At 45.3% G+C, this 22,026-nt stretch overlaps 1 protein-coding gene across 1 annotated transcript; it reads right to left on the bottom strand.

Moving 5' to 3' along the window:
• Positions 1 to 15,632: 15,632 nt before the first annotated feature.
• RPL11 (ribosomal protein L11) lies at positions 15,633 to 20,237 on the bottom strand. The gene is made up of 6 exons (XM_015075178.3): positions 20,102 to 20,237; positions 19,190 to 19,340; positions 17,670 to 17,776; positions 17,306 to 17,437; positions 16,142 to 16,252; positions 15,633 to 15,711 (listed from the first exon to the last, which is right to left on the bottom strand). Exons 1-6 carry the CDS (start codon positions 20,105 to 20,107, stop codon positions 15,682 to 15,684), a joined length of 537 nt encoding a protein of 178 aa, XP_014930664.1. The 5' UTR covers positions 20,108 to 20,237; the 3' UTR covers positions 15,633 to 15,681.
• Positions 20,238 to 22,026: the final 1,789 nt, after the last annotated feature.

The raw sequence follows: 22,026 nt of genomic DNA, 5'->3' as shown, positions 1-22,026 counted from the left end.
TCATTTCACTTTTTCCAAGACGGAGCCCCAAATATATTACTTTTTTTATTGTGGCAAAATAGACACAACATAAAATTTACCATTTCAACCATTTTTAAAAAACGTTTATTTATTTTGAGAAACAGAGAGTGAGCAGGGAAGGGGTAGAGAGAGAGGGAGAGAGAGAGAATCCCAAGTAGGCTCCGTGCTGCCAGCACAGAGCCCAGTGTGGGGCTCAGACTCCCAAACTGTGAAATTGTGACCTGAGCCAAAACCAAGGGTCAGCTGATTAACTGACTGAGCCACCCAGGCGGCCTCATTGTAACCGTTAAGTGCCCCCTTCAGTGGTGTTAAGTGTGCTCATTGTCATGCAACCAGCACCACTAGTCTCCAGAACGTTTTCATCATCCCAAACTGACAGTACCCCTTAAAGAGTAACTAACTCCCCATTCTCCCCTCCCCTCGGTTCCTGGGAACCACTGTTCTACTTTCTGTCTCTATGAATCTGGCCACTTCAGGAACCTCACGTGAGTGGAATCGGACAAAATTGGTCCTTCCGTGACTGTTTATTTCACTTAGAGTAATGTCCTCAAGGTTCCTCCAACTTGTAACATGTGCCAGAACTTCACTCCTTTTTAAGGCTGAATAACATTGTATCATTAGGGACGTACCACGTTTTGTGTATATACGCATCCATCCACGGACACTTGGGTCAGTTTCTACCCTCTGCCTATGGTGGACAGCGCTGCTGGGAACGCGTGTGTCCAAGTATCTGTTCTCCCGCTTTCACTTCTTTCGTGTATATGCCTGGAAGCGGAACTACTGAATCAAATGGCAATTCTATGATTAACATATATTGCTTTTTATCCATCCTTTTACACTCTGCCTGCTCCCTTCCTCCACTACAGCCTTTAGCCCCATCAGGGGAGGAACCATGTGTGTCTTAATTCTGTCTTCATTCAGTACGAGCTGGTGCTGCAGTCAATGTTTGTTAAGCGAATGAACAAACGGCAACGATTTGGGTGAAGGGGAAGCCCCAAGCAGATGGAAACAGAAAAAAAGTGGCAGCAGTCCCCGACAGGTTTTCCGTCCCAGAAGTCCCAAGGAGGGTGCCCACATGGGCATCTTGTTTGCCCCAGTTTTTTAACGTTTTCATGCCTTTTTGTAGGGCTCACCCTTCCTCTGGTCTTATACTTGAAGCTATTAGGAGGAATCATATACAAGGGAGCCCAAGTATCCTTCCTTCTCTTTTCTTCTTGAGGCAACAGGGCACGATGTGAAAGCTGCTCTGAGTCGGAAGGAACAGGGTTAGAATTCAAGCTCCCTCACTTCCTGGTGGTGACTCAGCCTGTCTTTCCTCATTTATAAAATGGGAATATTATATAATCCCTAGGGCAACTGTAAAGATTATCTCAAATATGTAAAGGGCCTGGAACAAAGGAGGTGATGTCAATGAAATGTTGGTTCTCCCTTAACTCCCTCTCTAAGTGCTGCCACACACACCATGTGTGCTCAGCTGATGGGCGTGATAAGCCGTCTTTGAAAGCCTTTATAGTTTTGATCACCATGGGGCAATTTCTAAAACAGAGACCAAAGGAACATGTTCTGGAGTACAGAGGAATTCATTGTACAGCACGCTTTCTCTCCAAGGAGGCTCAGTCCACAATTAGAACAGAAAGAAACCTTACTATTCCCAGATCAGAAACCTTAAGCACATTAACACGGAAGACATCTAAATGACGAGGATGAGAACACCTCTCAAGGATACACGGTGCTGAGGTTCACACAGCACTTTCACATATGTTATCTCTTTGGGGCCTGGCAGGAAACAGATGGAGAGCTTGAGGATTTGTCTAAGGATACACAGCCTGCATATGGCAGTCGGGTATAACGCAAAGCATTCAAGAGACCTGGGTTCAAATTCTGACTCTGCCATTGATTCATGTTGTGATTTCAGGCAAGATGAAGTAAATGAGACTCAGGTCAGAAGTAATTATTACTGAGACATATGACTTTCAGTCATTTGTCCTCCAAAGTATGGTATTTTACTTTTTTTTTTTTTTTTTTTTGAGAGACAGGAAGGAAAAACTGAATACACAGGGGAAAAGGCCAGCATCAAGTTCTACTCAAAGTATGTTTGAGCTTGATCTTAGCCAAAAGGCCGTGAAGTGATACTCAAAATATGTTTGAAAGACCAGATCATTTAGACATCTCAAATATAATGTGTCTAAAATCAGACTATCAAACTCTTGGTTTCTTTCACCTGCTCCTTTTGCAGCCTTTCCCAATGGGAAATCTAGGGTGAACCCACCAGTCTGTATAATCATATGCTTCTAGTTTAGATGGATGAGGTGTATTTAAGATTTCACAGTCCTGGGGCGCCTGAGTGGCTCAGTCAGTTGAGCGTCCGACTTTGGCTCAGGTCATGATCTCACAGTTCGTGAGTTCAAGCCACGCGTCGAGGTCTGTGCTGACAGCTCAGAGCCTGGAGCCTGCTTCCGATTCTGTGTTTCCCTCTCTCTGTGCCCCTCCTCTGCTCATGCTCTGTCTCTGTCTCAAAAATAAATATAAAATATTAAAAAAAAAATATTTCAGACAGTCCAGACATCTTTTATACTGTATACCTGGAGGCCTTCCTTTGACCTTACTTTAACATGTCAAGTTCTCTCTTAAAATATAAATCTTCAGGGCGTCTGGGTATCTCACTCAGTTAAGCATCTGACTCTTGATTTCAGCTCAGGTCATAATCTCAGAGTTTTGAGATACAGCCCATGTTGGGCTCCGTGCTGGGGCATGGATCCTGCTTAAGATTCTCTCTCTCTCTCCCTCTCTCTCTCTCTCTCTCTCTCCAGCTCGTGTGCTCTCTTTCATAAATAAATAAATAAATAAACAAATAAATAAACAAACACTTTCCAACTGACCAGTCCTCTAGATATTCTCTAATCAGTGGCAAATATTTTGAAAGACTGGACCAGGGCACTAGACTGATGTGTCTCAGGCTAAGCTCCTTGGCCTGTAATTGCTTTTCAGATCTATGCTCGATTTCACTTGTGGATATCTTTGAAAACATGAGAAAAGGACAGCCTTAAAAATTACAGACAAAGCCTATCAATTCTATATAGAACACTTGATATTCTGGAGATATAGGTGACTTCTGAGAATTCTCTAAATTTATACTTCCAAATAATTGCCCCCAAAATATGAAATAAAGTGTAACCGGGAAAAAGGACCCTCAGATAACCCTGGTCATATAAACCCAGGGCTATAGTGTCTTTTTTTTTTTTTTTATGTTTATTTATTTTTGAGAGACAGAGAGAGAAAGAGAGAAAGAAAGCAGGGTAGGAGCAGAGAGAGGGAGAGAAAGAATCCCAAGCAGGCTCTGCACTGTCAGCACTGAACTCATGAAACGCAAGATCATGACCTGAGCTGAAATCCAGAGTCTCACGCTTAACCCACTGAGCCAAGCAGGCATCCCCAGGACTACAGCACTTTGTCAAGCTGTTAAACTCTTTCTAACTTTTACCTGACCTGTCCCATCTCCTCAGATGTGGAATTTTTACATTGGATGAAAACAAATGGCTTTTCCTCTTTGCTGCAGGTACCCTGCACAGCATTCTGCTTACACAGAGGCCACACCACGGATCCAAGTCTGCTCAGTCTGACCCTTACTCTTCATCCTCGGTGGGTCTCTGTCTCAGAAACCATTTTCCTTAGGCTGCATTATTTTCTCTTCACTTCCATCACCCTCACCCGCAAGCGACTTTCATGAAAAATAGCTCTTAGGGTGTCTCAGCAAAGTTATAGAGTAAAATCTGTTATGGACTTTCAGGGTCACTTGCAAACAGCAGTAATTTTGGCTAAAATCTGCCAACATCAGATATGGCTCGGCTATCCCTACCTGTCTTCCCCTCTCCAACTGCCTCAATTCAGGCTTCCTCATCTTCCATCAGGAAGCAGTATGACAAGATATTCTGCTTTTGTCCCGTCTCGATGCCCCCTGTACACCGCCGAGAGCGTGAGCTCTCTAAACACAGAGGTAACGAATAATAATGACCACTCATGTCATAATACTTACATTATTTCTGTTCCTCACAGTAACCAGATCAGATAGAAATAGTTATCCCTGTTTACCAGACAAAGATGACACGGAATTCAGAGAAATGAAGAAACGCACCAAGATTACGAGATTATTAATAGCCAAGACTGGGATTTCATCCCAGATCTCTGTGGCCCCAGAGCCCTCGTCCTCCCCATTCCAACCGACTGTCTTCCCAAAGCTTTCCTGTCAAGCCCCCAGCACCTCTCTCAGCTTTGTCTTGCATTCTTAGGGATCACTATTGTCTTGCCTGAAAAGACCTTCCTCAACCCTCTTCTTTGCCTGGTTCACTCATGATACTGAGAGTTACTTCCACTGAGCTTTTTGTCATCACCCCTCCCGCCCACCCTCCTACATGCAGTGTTCACAGAACAGGCTAAGCAAACCTCTGGCCCGCCACACACCAGTCTTCTAACCCACTGGATCTGAAAGTGTTGGGTGCGTACTACGGTGGCACACAGGATCTCTGCTGACACACAGACACAATCCTAATTACTACTGAATCACAAGGCAAGGGCGTCATTCTAGTTCTCTTTCAATCTCCGATTGCAAGGAGTAAGTTTCAGATGGGGGGGGGGGGCGAGGGGTGGTGATTAGGTAGGTGGTGCTTAAGAGCATGGCCTCTGGAGCTAGACTGCCCAGGTTCAACCCCTGCTCTGCCACATAGTGGCCGACTGACTTCTCTGTGCCTCAGCTTCTCCACCTGCACTATACAGAGAAATAGTATAAATGGGGTCATGCAAAGGATCACGGGAGCTGCGAACAGCTTGCCTGTGCGTGTAAATGCTCAGGGGCAGGAAGCCATCACAGTTCTCTTTAGCAGCTCTCTAGCCACCGCCTCTTACCCTTGAGCAGAGCAAGCCTCAGGCCCAGAGCCTTCAGCAAGCAGCTAGTGATGCTCATGTTCCATTTACAGTAGAATGTAGAGATGTAAAGTTAACAAGGTCCATGTAAAGTAAACATTAGGTAATAATACAGGTCATACCCAGATATGGCAAAAATACAAACACTAAAAGCAGTACTGGAATGAATAAAAGTAGAGAAGTACACTCAAGTGTTCTCACCAAAAATAAATAAATACATATCTATGTGAGGTAATGGCTGTTAATTCACTGGATTAATGTAACGGCTGTTAACTTGACCGTAGGAATCATTTCAGAATATGTACACAGATCAGATCATCACCCTGCATACTTTAATTATAGACAGTTATTTGTCAATTATACATCAGGAAAGCTGGGGGGAATAACTGAAGCATATTGTTGGACTTATTCATTTGTCTCCCTCACTAAAACGCTAGTTCCTTGGGGACAGAGACAGTCTTCCATTGCTGTTATCTCCCAGATCCCAACATATAGCCACCCGGTATTCAATATAAATTGGATGGATGAACGAGTTCAGCAAACATTCTTAGAACACAGTCAGTGGGAGGTTTTCCTAAGACACAACAGAGGACAGATGCTTTCCAAGCTCACAAACTTCAACTCAATGGAGAAATGTGTAGTCTAGCTCTGTGGTTCTCAAAGCATAGTTCTTCAATCAGTAGCTTCAGCGTCACCTGGGAATGTGTTAAAAACGCAAATTCTAGGGGCGCCTGGGTGGCTCAGTCGGTTGAGTGACCGACTTCGGCTCAGGTCATGATCTCAGTTTTGTGAGTTTGAGTCCCGCATCGGGCTCTGTGCTGACAGCTCAGAGACTGGAGCCTGCTTCCGATTCTGTGTCTCCCTCTCTCTCTCTGCCCCACCCCCACTCATGCTCTGTCTCTGTCTCAGAAATAAACATGAAAAAAAAATTTTTTTAATGCAAATTCTTAGGCCAGATCTACTGAATCAGAGACTCTGAGGATGAGGTCTCAGAAATCTAGGTTTTACAAATCTTATAGGAGACTCTGATGCACTCTTCAGTTTGATCATCACTGATCCAGAGGACAAAAATACAGAGCAGGGCTAGAAGACCGCCAAGACAGAATGGAGACACCAAGAGCAGAGATGAGAGAGAGAGAGAGAGAGAGAGGGTAGCTCTCTATTTTCGGAATAGTCCTGCAGGTTGACATGCTACCAGGAGAGCCAAGAGAATCCTATCTTGGAAAAGATCAGTTCCACGTGGATCTATCAAGTACCAGGCCAGGAGACTAGGCAATTTGGGTTAGGCTTGGCTCTGCCATTAACCAGCTGTGTGATCTCAAACACAGCTCTTTACCTCTCAAACCTGCTTCTTCGCCTGTGGGCGCTGTTGCAGGGCCCCTGTCCTTCAGTGGTGCTCCCCATACCTGGTGCGGAAACCCTCCCACTCCTCTTCCCCTCTTCTTTTTCTCCCCCTTCACACGGAAGAGAACTTCCATACATCTCCATCGCCCACATACACATCTGCACCCACATATGCAGCCTCCCGGCTTACTACCGTGCCCCAGCCACACTGCCGTCCAAATCGACACCCTCCCACTTAGTCAAGGCTGTTGCTACAGCAAGTGTCCCCCTCACCCACAGCAATTTTTCTCTCTACTGGATTTTCTCAATCACTGGAAAAAAACTTGTTTCTCCCGCCTTTGTCCCCTTGGGCAGCAAAACTTGTCAGGGTTGTTTCTATGAGCTGTCTCCAGTCACTGTCCTCCTGCTCTCTTTCAGCCCACTCTCCTATCCCCCTCCAGCACCGCCCCAGTCCCGGTCACTAGGGCAACCCAAGTTTCTTGTTTTACCTGATGCGTCAGCAGCACATCCGGCCCTCCACCACCACACTCTCACCTGACTCCCAGGATACCAAACACTTGCCTTTTCTCCAACTTGCCCGGTCCCTCCTCTTTGGTCTCCTTGGCCAATCAATTCCTTTTCTTTTCTCAGCCATCCTCATGCTGAAATACCCTGAGGTTCGGTCCCGGGCCTCTTCACACTCACTCTCTTATGATTTCACCCGGTCTTCAGACTGTAAATTCGAGTATCTCTACACTGAACACCCCACGTATCTGCAGCCCGAACTCCAGCCTCCAGGCTGCCTACTCAACATCTCCCTTAGATGATTAATAGCCACCTTGATTAAACACGTCCAAAATGGAACTCCTAGTTTTCTGTCAAATCTACTTTACATACTGTCTCATCTGAATTAACAGCGGCTTCATATTTCCTAATGCTTAGGCCAGAAATTTTAGTCATTCTTTTCTTTCTTTCATAGCCCTCAAACATTCAAAGAAATCTTAATGTAAAAACAAAACAAAGTCCTAATGGTTTTCCTTTAAAAAGTATCCATTACTCAACCATTTCTCACCACTTCTAATGCTCCCACCCTATCAGAGCCAACCTGACTGCCTGGATTAAGTTACTAAATTTTCCTGCTTCTGCCCAGGCCCCCCAAATTCCAGTCTCAATGTAGCAGAGTTGTTTTTGTTGTTGCTGTTGTTGTTTTTAATGCTTATTTTGGGGGGGGGGGGGAGGGAGAGAGAGAGAGAGACAGAGAGAATGAGCAGGGGAGGGGCAGAGAGGAGGAGACAGAATTTGAAGCAGGCTCCAGGCACAGAGCCTGATGTGGAGCTCAAACTCACGAACTGTGAGATCACAACCTGGGCCGGAAATCGATGCTTAACTGACGAGCCACCCAGGTGCTCCCCAGCAGTTAGTTTTAAGTGGAAGTCAGATCACGTGATGCCTCTGTTCACAACTCTGGGAAGAGTGATTCGTTTCATTCCCAGTAAAGGCCAGGGTCTTTCTAATGGCCTACAAAGCCCTACACAAACTGCCCCCCATGGCCCCCTTAGCTCTCTGACCTCACCCTCTCTCGCTCTGCCATAGCCATACTGGTTGCTGTGCTGCAACCTCCTCCGGCTGATCCCTCTCTGGGAAGCTCTTCCTCAAGGATCCCTTTGGCCAACTCAGCTCCTTCAAGTCTTCTCAAACCTTACTTTTTCAGTGGAGCCTATCACAATGAGCCCTCCCTACCCCTTACCCTACTCCTTCTTTTCTCCCACAGCACACATCATCTTATGGCATATGATTGACTCATGATTGTTCACTGTCCATCTCCCTCCATTAGAAGGGAAGCTCCATGAGGGCAGCGGTCTTGGTCTTTGTTCACTGATATACCTTAAGTACCTTAACAGTGCTAAGCATCTAGTGGGCACTCAAAAAAGTTATTGAATAAATGATTTTAGCAGGACACATGTTTTTAGACAGTTCACAGGTTTATTTTAGCACATTAAAAAATGTTAATATAATAAACATGTCAAGTCTGTAAGTTCAGCAGTGACAGGTTCTTTTAGGACTTTTAAGGAAAACATCTGGTGAATAATAGTATTTCATAAGTAATCTGAAGGTGATATACAAATTGAGAAACTCTGCCCTCTATACAGCACAGACAAATTCAAATCCTTTGCCACTCTAAAGGGACTTCACAGAGCAGGGGTTGTATCCTACAATCTTAAAATCTGGCTGTGCGTACAAATCATCTAGGAAGCTGACTGAAAATATATTCCTGTGTTCTTTTCTAAGGTTTCTGGGGTTGGGGCCCGGACTCTGTATTTTAAATAAATATTTCACGTGATTTTCCTGTTAACAGTCCAGCACTCGGCAAGGATTAGGTCTCAGGGACTGCTGACTCAGATGATCACTGAGGGCTCTTCTAGCTAAGAAGTTCTGCTTTTATTATTGAGACATGACTGACTACACTGTAGAGCAACATTTTTTAAACTGCATATTTAATGAGTTAGAACCAGCATTAGGAAAAAATATATACACACAAAAGACTATAAAATGCAAATGCACGGCCTATGGTAAGGATATTGTTTCATGAACCATTTTTCAATAGTGAGTATGTGCATAATGGTAACATATTTAGTTTTTATGTGGACTGTGGTTTAAAAAAACTTTGAAAGCCACTGCTGTTGAGAACAATGAACCTTAACCTTCCCTGTGTAAGAATGCAAATTTCTGAGCTCCTCTAAGTTCAAGTGTGAGTGGAGCTTAGGAATCTGCATTTTTAACAGGTAACGAATGCAGAAGGCCCTAGCCCACACATAGAGCACTGTGCTCTGTGAACTTATCCAGTGCTCTTCAATACTGGGGAGTGGGGTCAGGGGGTAGAATTTCCTCAGGGGGAACAAATCTCGGCCTCTCATTTTTGTAGTGGCCATAAGGGATGATTTGGAAAAGCACAGTTAATATCACTCTACTGTCATATTGGGCAGAAATCTATTTTCCTATTTATAACATTAGAGAGGGCACTGGATTTTTTTCTACCTGCAAAGTGGGGGAAGGAGAAGGAACACGTACTTTTTGCTCACTTAGCAGCAAAGACAGTATCTGTTTGGTTCAAGGTTGTGCTCTACCTAGGTAAGCACTCAGGCACGTTGAATGAATGACGAGAGAGAAAAATCCTGAACAGACAGGAAGCTGTAAGTGGTCCCTCTCCAAGTTGCTGTCACTTCCAAAGCCTGGTTCTTTTTTTTTTTTTTTTTTTTTTAAGATTTTACTTTTTAAAGTAATCTCTGCATCCAACGTGGGGCTCAAACCCACAACTGAGATCAAGAGTCGCCTGCTCCACTGACTGGGCCAGCCAGGCATCCCCTCAAAGCCCGGTTCTTCAGATTTTAGGGACTTCTTGAAAGAAGGGGAGTCCAGCAAAAAATCCCCTGAACCCAAGCTTACTCAGTAACTTTGGAGGAAATACCCCCATCCTCATCTTTTTCTTTTTTCTTTTTTTTTTTTGTACCAGGAAAGAGTAGCACTCAAACCCCAGAGTAAAACTTACATTTAAGCCTACCATAGCACACAAATGGCTCTATGCAGGACATTTACATACTCACAACAGCTTCTGCTATATGCCAACTGATTTATACATACTACCTTAACTCTTGACAATAACCCTACGAGGCAGGTATTGACTTATTTTACACAAGACCCAAGGCCCAGAAAGGCTGGCTGACTGGCCTAAGGTCTCACCCAGGTAGTAAGTGGCCGTGTTGCTATCTGTGCCCAATCCGAGCAACCAGCTGGTCTGGAAGGTTAGACACCACAAACAGTGAGACACAGTCTCCTGAGAGATTACAGAACATCAGTTACAACATGTCCACACTCCCCATTTTGAGGAACTGTCTTCCTTTAATTGTAACTCGGGGGCACCTGGGTGTTTGTCCCTATAGACTCAACTGCTGACAAGTAAAGACCAACTCCAATTCTGAGTGCTGACCCTCCTTGGGGGACTTGGGGGACACAAGCTAGAATGATGAACAGCATTTTGTAGTCGGTCACCTGAATTTCAGGGAAAAACTGATGGAAGTGTATTTCAAGGGGCAGATGTGTGGTTTAGCCTTATTACTTAAGAGCTAAACTGTACAAAAAGCTATGTCTGGAGGAGCTAGAATCTGGACCCTCTTGTCTGAAGACTGGCTCCATCACCACTACTGTGATTCACTTCCCTGTGCTTCTCTGTCTTAATCATTGTAACAACTCACAGAATTGTGAAAATGAAATGCACTAATAGGTGATTGTCAGAGAATCCTGACCAACTTCCATGAAAGCATGCCTCTCCCCTGGAGTCTGCTTGGATGACCACTCCCAGAGCAACCACCATCGTATGACTATCTGCTTTGGCAGTTAGTGGGACTCTCCATGGAATTGAGCCTATGCTATCTGCCAGGGACCTGCAACATACTTGAGATGCTTAAATTCTAAATTGCGTGTGTGTGTGTTTTTAATGTTTATTTGAGAAAGAGCAGGAGGAAGGACAGAGAGAAAGAGAGAACGAATCCCAGGTAGGCTCCTTGCTGTGCGCACAGAGCCTGATGTGTCGCCCTCATGAACAGTGAGATCATGACCTGAGCCAAAATCAAGTCAGATGCTTAACTGACTGAGCCACTCAGGCATCTCCCCACGCCCCCAAATTCTGTGCTCTTATCCACTATGATATACCATGTAATGTTTGAACAGAACCAATCTTTAAAAGCAAAAAATAGAAATTTGTTGTAGGAAAACACTTTCAGGGGCAGTTACCATGGCATTAAAAGGGTTAGAATTCTTGTTATCAGAGCAGTACATTCAGCAGGGTAACTGAGGGAAGTCTAGAACAGCATTTCTTCTTTAAGTTGTTGAATGCCTTTGCCTTCCAAGCTACTTCAAACTCTAAGTAACTACTGACATATTAATCCAAAAGCAAATTAAATCAGTAACGGTAAATAGAATTACATAACACCTGAAACTCATATTATATAAGGTCCTCAACTGCTACAATCGCAACTGATCACTTTTGTTCAGGTTTGTGAAAACATTAGCCTTCCTGCACCTTGAGCAGAGTGAAGCTCGGTCCTGGTGCCCCCCGGGTGCCTTAAGCTGGATTCCCCTCTGACAACCACACGCTGCCGTTTCCATAACAAGCTGCTCTGCAAGTGGTTCTGTACCCCCAGGCACCAGTGAGGTCCCTAGTGACTGGCAGCTTAAACTACCTGTGGTGGTTCCAAGGCCCTGAACTTGCCACTCCCCTAGAAAGCCCGGACTCAGCCACTAGCAGCCTACTCACTATGGTCTTTACCGACCAGTTGTCCGGAGCACAACCTACATGTGAAGTTGAACAGACTGGGACTAGCAGGTGGTTAAACTGCACAAAAAGGCAAAAGCCCAAAATGAGAAGATAAGGGGTCATACACAAAATCTAGCAGGCCATTCTGTTCTAGAGGGCCAGAGAGCTTGCAATTTGCCTTGTGTCACCTGCCTATGGTCACGATGCTAGCAGGGGAAGCAGAGCAGAAAACAGATCACATTTCTCAACTATACCACACCATCAGATAACCTGCATCAGATAATATGCAAGGACCTTACAGATACCACACAGTCAGCCAAAACAAGGGAGCGCCTGTACTGGGGCATGGAGCAGTCTTACGGAACTAACATTCCAATTATTTAGCATTGGCTGTACAGATAAGGCAACATATCCTAGACCTCTAAAAGATGGCATATTACATTAAAATAAAATTTAAAAGGGGGGGCACCTGGGTAGCTCAGTATACTGGTTAAACATTCGAGTTTGGCTCAGGTCTTGATCTTGCGATTTGTGGGTTTGAGCCCCACATCAGGCTCTGTGCTGACAGCCTGGAGACTGAGGCCTGCTTCGGATTGTCTCCCTCGCTCTCTGCCCATCGGACACTCAAAAATAAACATGAAAACTTTTTTTGATAAAAAAATAAAGACAGCATATTACAAAGCCAGCATAATCATGAGAATACACTTGAGAAAAAAAAGCACAAATTAAAATTGTACCTCATTTCCTCTCAATTATGTTAAAAGTTAACATTAGCTATGTGTGCTAGTTTCCAATGGGGGAAGAAAACCTACTGCCCTTAGTCCTGTGATTATCACGTGTTTTTAAGTTATCTGGCAGAAACACAGTCCTGTGGGGATTGGTATTTTCTACCAACCGGCTCAAAAACCGTAACATATCCATATACATACACCATTCTGAAAAATGTTGGTCACATCTTTAAAAAGAACCCTAGACTACTCTTATCTGGATTTTGATCTCTCCCCTTTGGTCATCCTATGTGGAAGAAAATGCCAAGCACTCGGGTACAACTTAAGCAGTTTCCCCGTTTCTGCCCCGATTCCTTTTAAAAATCTGTCTTGCTGCGGCAATTATAATCTTCAATGGTAGGCTGTGATCTGGCCCTTCACTAGCCTGATCTCATCTACTTACTACTCACTGCCACTTTTGCTCTCTAATTAGTCTCCTTGCTGCTTCTCAACCACACTCGTACCTTCAAGCCTTTGCACAGCTGGCTGGCCCCATCACCTGCTCAGGTATCAGGGACCACCCTGTATCCATCCACACAGCTACCTGTACAATTATCCTGAATGGTAGAATGTTGGACACCTAGGCACTAATACCAAGAGCAGCCCTATTTACAGGGATAACTGAAAGGCCTCCCTCATAAATTTTCAAATACCCCAGGATGGGGACAGATTACTGTCCTGGATTGAGAACTCTGTCGTAAACAATAGCTGCAGGAAGAGAACATTCACTCGGCAAAGTAGCATCCAGTATTTCTTGGCCTGGTACTGGGATACAAACAGATGCCTGCTAGAACACAAACTTATTCTGAAGACAACCACAATGTAACATGGGGCAGAGGGCAACCTAATGTCAGTCCATGTTTTCATGGACAGCAGCTGAAGAAATCAGAAAAACAACCACACAGCAAGAACTTCACAAAACTAAATTTATTAAAGACATTTCCTTAGGTATTATGTCCTCCCTCCCTGTTTTGGCATTATCATGTGGGTAGTTCCTAGGCTTTAGTGTGCACATACAAATCACCTACAGATCTTGTTAAAAAGCAGATTCTAAATCAGTAGGTCTGAGGTGAGGCCCAAGAGTTTTAACAAACCCCAAGGGAACAGTACCACTTAACAACAAGTGAACAGATGCCAACTCAAACTGTTGTGAATTTGACAACAGTCTGACATCTGTTTGGAAGCCAAGCTTCTAACCAGGACAGGGGGCAAGCTTTCTGAACACCAAAGCTCTAAACTGGTTAGTAAAATCTCCCTACTTGCCCCAGGGCACATGTTCCAGGACTCACCCAGAATACCACTGAGAGCTGGGACTAAAATCCGGTCAGATCACTAAACTCCCAAGAGTCCTTTTTCTACTAGGCCAGGAGCCCAGGCAGTTTCATTTTAAAACGGGAAGTCATGGGGCACGTGGGTCGCTCAGTTGGTTAAGCATCTAACTTTGGCTCAGGTCATGATCTCACAGTGAGATCAGGCTCTGCACTCTCTGACCGCCCCTCGCAGGATTCTCTCTCTCAAAAAGTAAAAAAAAAAAAAAATAATAATAACAACAAAATAAAATGGGGACTCAACTCAACTGAATACACAACATGGCAGGACCAAATCAAGGATAGGCAGGTTTTACTGCTGAACAGGAACATAAACATAAAAACATACAGATACACCGCAAATGGCTAACAGTAAAGTGCACAAGGACGGTGGTGGCATTAGAGGGCCTTTCATTTTCTACATTCTGTATTTCTGGAACAATATATCTTTTTAAAGTAAGCTCCATGCCCGACATGGGGCTTGAACTCACAACCCCGAGATCAAGGCTTGGTTGCTCTATGACTGAGCCAGCCAGGTGCCCCTCTGAATTGCTTTATTTAAATGAAACAAGCGTTATGCTCTCCATCTCTGTACCATATTACTGACTTCCCATGGCAGCTAGCACCCACGAACACTAGTTAGCTACATATTCACCAACAGTTTGTTCTCACATGTGTATTCCAGTTGTAGTTATTATTCTAATTATAGAAGTTAGGACAAATCAAGTCCTCCCCTATAAAAATGAAGCTGAACCACAAGAATCACTCCTACACAAGTTTCACTGTTTACAAGGTGATAGCCCTAGCCCTAGAGTCAGACTGAAAAGTGAAAGCATACTGATAAATTTTAAGTGAAACAAAAAGTATATGGTAACACGTTTCATGATTCTCCACTTTAAGCAACTGTATCTGATCTAAGATTTTATTATCAGGAATACAAAAATAATTGTGTTTTCATAACAACTTAAAAACACCAAATAATCTCTGGGTTTTAAAATAACTACAAACGCAGCTAACAAATTAGAACCATTTAATGGTAGCGAAAAGGTGGCCTGAGAACAACTGAACTCAATAGTCACAAGTTATTGAACTAAATTAACATGCTCAAAATGTAAACCCTAAATTGAAAATTATGAACCATCAACCAAGTACTGTGTCTAATGGTCAGAGAAATGGTGGCTTTTGAATGCCACTGCTTCAGTGACACGGAAAAGATAAGGAAATTCTACTTGCACACCAAAGAAGAGCAAACTTTGATAAAAGGTAACATTTCTCATATACCAAAACACAAAATTAACCCTTTTTGAGCACTGTGTGCCTGGTACAAGTCTAAGTATTCTAGACATATTAAACTTTAATCTTTAACCTCTGAGGGCTATCACTTGCCACCATGATACAATTGAGAAACTGAGGCAGAGATTAACTAGTTTAAGGTAACATAGTGGATAAAAGGGAGGACAGGGAATCATATCCAATTTGGCTCAAAGACCGTTCTCTTCTCTGCTTATATTGCCTTAACAACCCTATACATTCTCGTTTTAAAGGAAAACTGAATCTGAACAGTTAAACCAAAATTTAATCCCAAGCATCACACACCAAAACCTGTGATTTCCTTCAACAGATATAAGTGCTGGTATAATCTCTACTGAAGAGCAGAATTACTGCATAGAGGGAGCTTCCCGAAACATGGGAGCCCTGCATCCCACCTTTAACCAAGGCTCTATATTCAAACCCCAGCCCCAATCATACCCTCCCCTCTAACATCAGTTTCCACGTGACTACCGTACCACCACCACAGCCTAATAACAAGGGTATGGTGAGCACAGGCAATGCTGCGAAACTCAGGCTTCGATCTGCCAGGAAACACTGGCATCCAGAGGACGACAGGGTTGTTACCAGCTATTCCCATTGAAGCTTTAAGTGGCTTGAGGTCCAGGGACTTGAATATGGCCAGGCTCCTTTCACAGAACACACAACAGTAATATATACATTTCACTGAAAAGTTTTTATTGGCCTTTTGGATAGAAACGGGAATTTATTTGCCAGGAAGGATGATCCCATCATACTGAAAGAGAAGAGATTTTATTTTTTCACAACAGGAGGCAACAGCAAAGATTGCAGCAATGGCTAACGTTTGAGACTCCAAATCTGACACATGAATTCAGCTCTGAATCCCACATCCCTTCTAGACTGAACAGGAAGCTGGCCAGTTTTAACAACTACTACATTGTGCTCAAACTGTGCTTGACCCTGAGAAAAGGGGGCTCCTATTAAAGCCATATTCCTCCCCTTCCAACGACCTGCATTTATGGGGGTGGGGAGAAAGCCTGATTCTGGGTGTTCAAACCACCAACCCTGGAAGCCCACGTTTGCCAAGTTGCCCAAATATACTACCTTTAAAGAAACTACCCACCAGATGGTGCTGGATTTTGCACCCCCAAATCCCAACTCCAACACCACATTCCACCACTTCACCTGAGATAAATCAGCTTTACCTTCTGTTGGAACCAGCGCATGGCCTCCTCTTTGCTGATTCTGTGTTTGGCCCCAATGCAGCCTGTCCTGCGCTTCTTGTCTGCGATGCTGAAACCTGGCCTACCCAGCACCTGTCCCAGGAATAACCAACAGTCACCTAGCCAGCTCAGAGTCAAGAGTACACGGACAAGACTCACACATTTGAGACTGATCATCAAGAGTCATTTGGTGGCCCCAGCGAATTCTGGAGCAAGAGACCCACGATCTCAGGGTCTGATAAAACTGTTAGCAGCATCCAGGACAACATACCACACTTTAAATCTGCTTTGGAGGCTGGAACTTGCAAGCACCTCCCACCCTCCCTGCCTGACTTCCAATGGTAGCTAAGGATTCTCCACCATCGCTCCCCAGTCTCCAAAGCACATTTTTAAAAGAACATTAAATTAAAAAAAAAATCTTACTATAATATATACATTATAGAAAATTTCAGATTCTGAGAAGCACAAAGAAATAGTTATTCGTTTTTTCTGCTTCAGTTCAAAAGTGCTTCTTAAAGTCTTGCTTCTCCCAAACTTCCTGTGATCACCTGATTCTCCTTAGCATTTGGATATTCAAATCTAATGCGGGTGCTGCCATTACTCAGGTTCCACACTAGTCAGGACTTCTGGTTTTTGCTATTTAGTTTCATGGTTGGACAAACACACAAATGGTCATTTGTACATTGAAATCCCTATCCTGACTGAGCAAACAGCCACATCACCAAACATGTATCTACGTCCTCTGGATGGAAGCCACCCTACCTTGGAAATGGAAGGAAGGAGCTGGGAAAGAGCGGCCTTAGTTAGCACAGCCAACCCACACACCAAATACAGCACCAGAACTCACTCAAATTTTCAATTCAGTGGGTGGAATAGTTCCTTCACCAGCCTCTAAGTCGTAATGGTGCTTGTTAGATCCTAGACTATAATCTTCACAATAGCAGCATCCTGTCTATCTAGCTCAGTGTTGTATTCCTACACCTGCCACAAATGAGGCACATCTTCCCAAGGGGGACAACACAAAGCAGACAACACTCAAAGCTTCAATCCAACATCGTAACATCAAGATAGCACATACGAAATAAAGGAGTAGGCAGAGTCTACTCTCCTCACAGACCAGGAGTGGAAAAGATTAAATATCCATACCACATAGAAGTCCAGGCCATAGATACCAATGCTTGGGTCATATTTGATCCCCAGATCGATGTGCTCCTGGATCCCAAAACCAAAGTTTCCAGTATCGGAGAAGTTATTTTTTCTTAACTCATACTCTCGCACCTAAGGAGAAAAATGCAATTACACCCCGCGTCAACTCAAATTCTCCCAAAATTACTAGCTTAGTCCACAACACTCAGCACCCCAGAGATACGATTCGATTAACTTGATCATGGATAAAATCTTATTTTCCCACAACACAAATCACGTCACAACTGTAGATTTCGTAGAACTTTCCCAACATGTAAAGGGCACAGGAAAACCCAGAGAAATCATTCACAGAGATCAGCCTCACCTTTAGACCTTTCTCCAGGATTTCTTCTGCCTTGGCCCCACGGACCGTGCAGTGGACAGCAATCTTTTCATTTCTCCTGATACCAAAGGATCTAACGGTGTATCTAGCTGCAGGTAGGGAGAAACAAGGAGTCAGGTATCACACGTCCACCCCACTCACCTCTTCCCCAGAACATCATCTCCAGGTCTAAGAGACATGAAGCATCCATCCACATCCTAAGTGGTGGCATTCTAACCGGTGTCACCCACACCTGTTTCATCCTTAACACAAAAAAATAGATTTTCCAATTCCAAGTCACTCAGTCGTAACTTCAGCAACTAAGAGCTTCCAAGTCATAATGTCGAAGTCTCAGGAGGGGCCAAGTACACGGCCAGAATAGGCCACTAGAAAGGAGTATGACCATTGTGTTCTAAACATTATTGATGGTAGCTAACATTCTCTAAAGTCTTACTGTAATATCCTCCTATCACAGATGAAGTTCTGGGAGGTTAATGTGCCCCAAATAAGAGGCAGGCTCTGAACCCATGAACTTGCCATATTCCAGCATCCTAAAGCAATGAAACTTCAAAAACAAAAAAAATCAACACAATGATAGTATCTACACTGGGCGTGGCAGGCAGCAGGCATTTCACACAATTCATTCACACTATCACAAGCTTATTAACATCCCCTTCAGGCCAATGAGGAAACTGAGACCCAAAAAGGCCAAAGTCAGACCAGCAAGTGATGGAGCTACGAGCTGAACCCCATTAGTCTAGGTACACAACTCTGTGTTTTACATTATTTTTTTAAAAGTTTATTTATTTTGAGGGGCGCCTGGGTGGCTCAGTCGGTTAAGCGTCTGACTTCAGCTCAGGTCATCTCACGGTCTGTTGGTTCTAGCCCAGTGTCGGGCTGTGCCGACAGCTCAGAGCCTGGAGCCTGCTTCAGATTCTGTGTCTCCCTCTCTCTCTGCCCCAATCCCGCTTGCACTCTCTCTCTCTCAAAAATAAACATTAAAAACAAACAAAGCTTATTATTTTGAGAGACAGTGCCAGTGAGCACGAGCATAGCAGGGGCGGGGCAGAGAGAGGGAGAGAATCCCAAGCAGCACATGGAGCACGACGCAGGGCTCGATTTCACGAGATCATGACCTGAGCAGAAATCAAGAGTCCACCACTTAACTCACTGAGCCACCCAAGTGCCCCACACAACTCTGTTCTTAATGTAGCCCCTAAATTCTAAATGTGAATCAAGCCAAATACCATTTACTGTATTCCCAACATTTCCACTCTGCCTGTAAAATCTCTCCCTGGACCAGTCCTAGCTTCATCCCTCCTAACTTAAAAACCTGGTATCCCAACACCAAAACCAATTTTGAAACGAGGATATGTCTGGGGTACTGTAGGAAGCTAATGCTTTTGAGGGATACCAACTGTCACTTGCAAAACGGGGCCCTCAACAGGCTGGAAACCAGGTAAATTAGGAAACACCCAGGCATACTCGGCCACCGGCCCTCTCCCCTGACTGCCACTGCTCACCTTTGGAGAACACAGGGGTCTGGCCTGTGAGCTGCTCCAGCACCTTGGCTGCCCTGGTCAGTCTGTCTCCACTCTCCCCCACACAGATGTTGAGGCAGAGCTTGCGGATGCGAAGTTCCCGCATGGGGTTCTCCTTTTCACCTTGATCCTGCTGCAACACGGGAAGCGCAGCAGTCAACACACAACCCCGCCACAGCTGCGAGTCCAGCATTTGGATACACAGCATTACCGATCTCTGCTCATCCCCATTCCTAACGAAGGCCCTAAGGGTTCAAAAAAGTCTGGGAGGCACCAAGGCAGGCAGCTCGGGATCTGGTCTCTTCCTCGACGCACGGAATGGGTGAATGGAAACTCAGGACGGGTATCGGGAGTTAAAATTACAGGCAGTGGATGAAGCCCAAGGGACTCAACGTGTAAGGTGTCGGAGCGCGTCCCCATTACAAAGCTAATGGGGGAGAAAACTGAATTGAAAAGCTGGGGAAACGGGAAACACGTGGTTGTGCGACGTCCCCGTTCCGTTCCGAAGCAGCCCAGCGGCTGCGGCAGAAGGCGAGTGCCTTCCCCAAGCGGACAAACAGGCTGAGGTTCCCCAGCGCCGGGGAGGTCTCAAGTCCTCAGAACGGGCAACAGGTCCTGACACCGCGTGCCAGCCCCTCCGTTCGCTCCGCTCGCCCTCCCTGCAGCCTACGGGCTATGCTTCTGAGCCCTCCCGGCGCCTGCTCCTGAGAGAGCGCAGGGGAGGCGACAGGGTTCAGCTCCGCGCCCTGCGCCCGCATGGCTCTGCCAGTTTCGGCACGGCTAGCACTGCGGGCTCCCTTCTCCTCCGGCCGCGGACCAGGCAGCTCCCGCGGGCTCGGCCGGCCGTGGATGAAGGCGGATGAAGGGAAGCAAACCGAGGGCTCAGCTACTCACCGCCATGGTGAAGGACAGGAAGAGAAAGTGGAGCTTCCGGCCCAGGGCCTTATGGGTCAGGAGGCGGGCTCTTTTCCCAGGCTAAAGGGAGAGCTGAGGAGGAGCAGGAGGGGCCCGAGCGACGCGACGCAGCGTCCTGCGAGGCCTGGTGGGCGCTGCCGGCAGCCGCGGGCGACGCCGGCAGACCCCCGGGACCTGGGTTTTCCAAAAGTGGTTTTTAAAACTCCCGAACGGACTTTCATTGAGCTTCCGGTCTCCGGTGAAGCTCTTCCCTCCCCCCAGTCTCCGGACCTGGTGGTTCTTGCCTGATGAGACTTCCAGAACTACATGAAATCAATTATGCAAACTGTGAAGTAAAAATTTTATTTTATTCGGTGAAAATGTAAACAAATGGAATGTATACAATTAGAACAGTGGTGGCTTAAGAGTCCTGAGCTGTGGAGACAGGCAGCTGTGCTCGTATCTTGGCTAGCTCATCGCTATGCGACCCAGGGCAGGTTACCAATTAGACCTCTTTCAGCCTCAGTTTCCCTCGGCTTTAAAATGGGTACCTAGGGGCGCCTGGGTGGCTCAGTCGGTTGAGCGTCCGACTTCAGCTCAGATCATGATCTCGAGGTTCGTGGGTTCGAGCCCCGCGTCGGGCTCTGGGCTGACAGCTCAGAGCCTGGAGCCTGCTTCCGGTTCTGTGTCTCCCTCGCTCTACTCCTCCCTCCCCCCCCCCCACTTCCTCTCTCTCTCCTTCAAAAACAAACGTTAAAAAAAAATTAAAAGATAAAATGGGTACCTAGATCGTATGCGGTTGTTAGGAAAATCAAAGGTAATTGCGTAGGGCACGCAGTAAGCTTGCAATGAGAGGTTGCTCTTAATATAAACCCACTATAGCCAAGCAAACTTACACACCCCGCCCCCCCCAAAATGTGTTAGACACGGTGTATAGTCAAGAGGCAACCTGCAGTCACAAAAAGGGCTTGCAAGATCTGTCTCTGACGAAGGCTCCGATCGCAAACAGTAATAGAGCTTCCTGGTTTACACTAAATCCTCAACATTGGGACTCAAGGGGCTGCCAGGATCCACAACGGAGGTAGAATCTCGAATCAGTCAGTTTCTTTAACAGGAATAAATGGACAGAAGGCTTTGGTGGCAAAAGAGACAAGCCTATCTCTGCTGCCATAATTCCCTTCTGCCACTGCTACAGGGGAGGTAAAATCCCCCAGGCTCTCCTTGTTTCATCCAGTAGGGTCAAAGGGGACTTCTGGGAAGCTGGGTTGAGGGAGGAGGGTAAAAAGACCCCTCGTCCCCCTCCCCCCCATCAGTCACCCCTGCACCCTTGAGCTTCCTCCAAGCACCCACTAGCTAGCTCAGAGCTGAGGCCTCAATCAAACCTCTCAGAAACCAAACCAAGGGAGGGGCGGCTCCAAAACTTGGAATAAAGAGACAAGATAGCTTAATGCAACACATGATCTGGGATTTTCTTTTGCATGAAGCATGTTTTTGGAGTAACTGGTGAAATCTGAGTTAGACCTGCAGATTTCAGAAGTGGACCCATGTTAATTTAACACCCTCATTCTGATCACTTTACCTTGGTTATATCAGAATATTCTTTTGGATTTAAGAAATACACCTGCAGCATTTGCTGTAAATGGCCATCATGTCTGCAGATCACTCTCAAATAATTCAGGGAAAAAATGTGGTAAATAGGATTTGGGGATTCTGGGTGAAAGAAACGTGGGGTTTCTTGCAGCTTCTTAACTCTAAAATTGTCAAGCTGAAGTTAAAATAACCTGAGGGAGACATGTACCCTGCAGATCTAAAACAGAGCTTGCCCTACAAATCTCAGGGCTCACTCTCCCCCTGCCAACTTTTTTCCAACAGAACTTCTCCAGTTCTGGATAGTGCTATCCCAGGATAGTGCTCACTTGCCTCCA

Source organism: Acinonyx jubatus, chromosome C1 (assembly GCF_027475565.1).
Source record: "Acinonyx jubatus isolate Ajub_Pintada_27869175 chromosome C1, VMU_Ajub_asm_v1.0, whole genome shotgun sequence".
Classification (NCBI taxonomy): Eukaryota; Metazoa; Chordata; class Mammalia; order Carnivora; family Felidae; genus Acinonyx; species Acinonyx jubatus.
The sequence above is the reverse complement of the archived record's forward strand: the minus strand, read 5'-3'. Positions and strand labels throughout refer to the sequence as shown.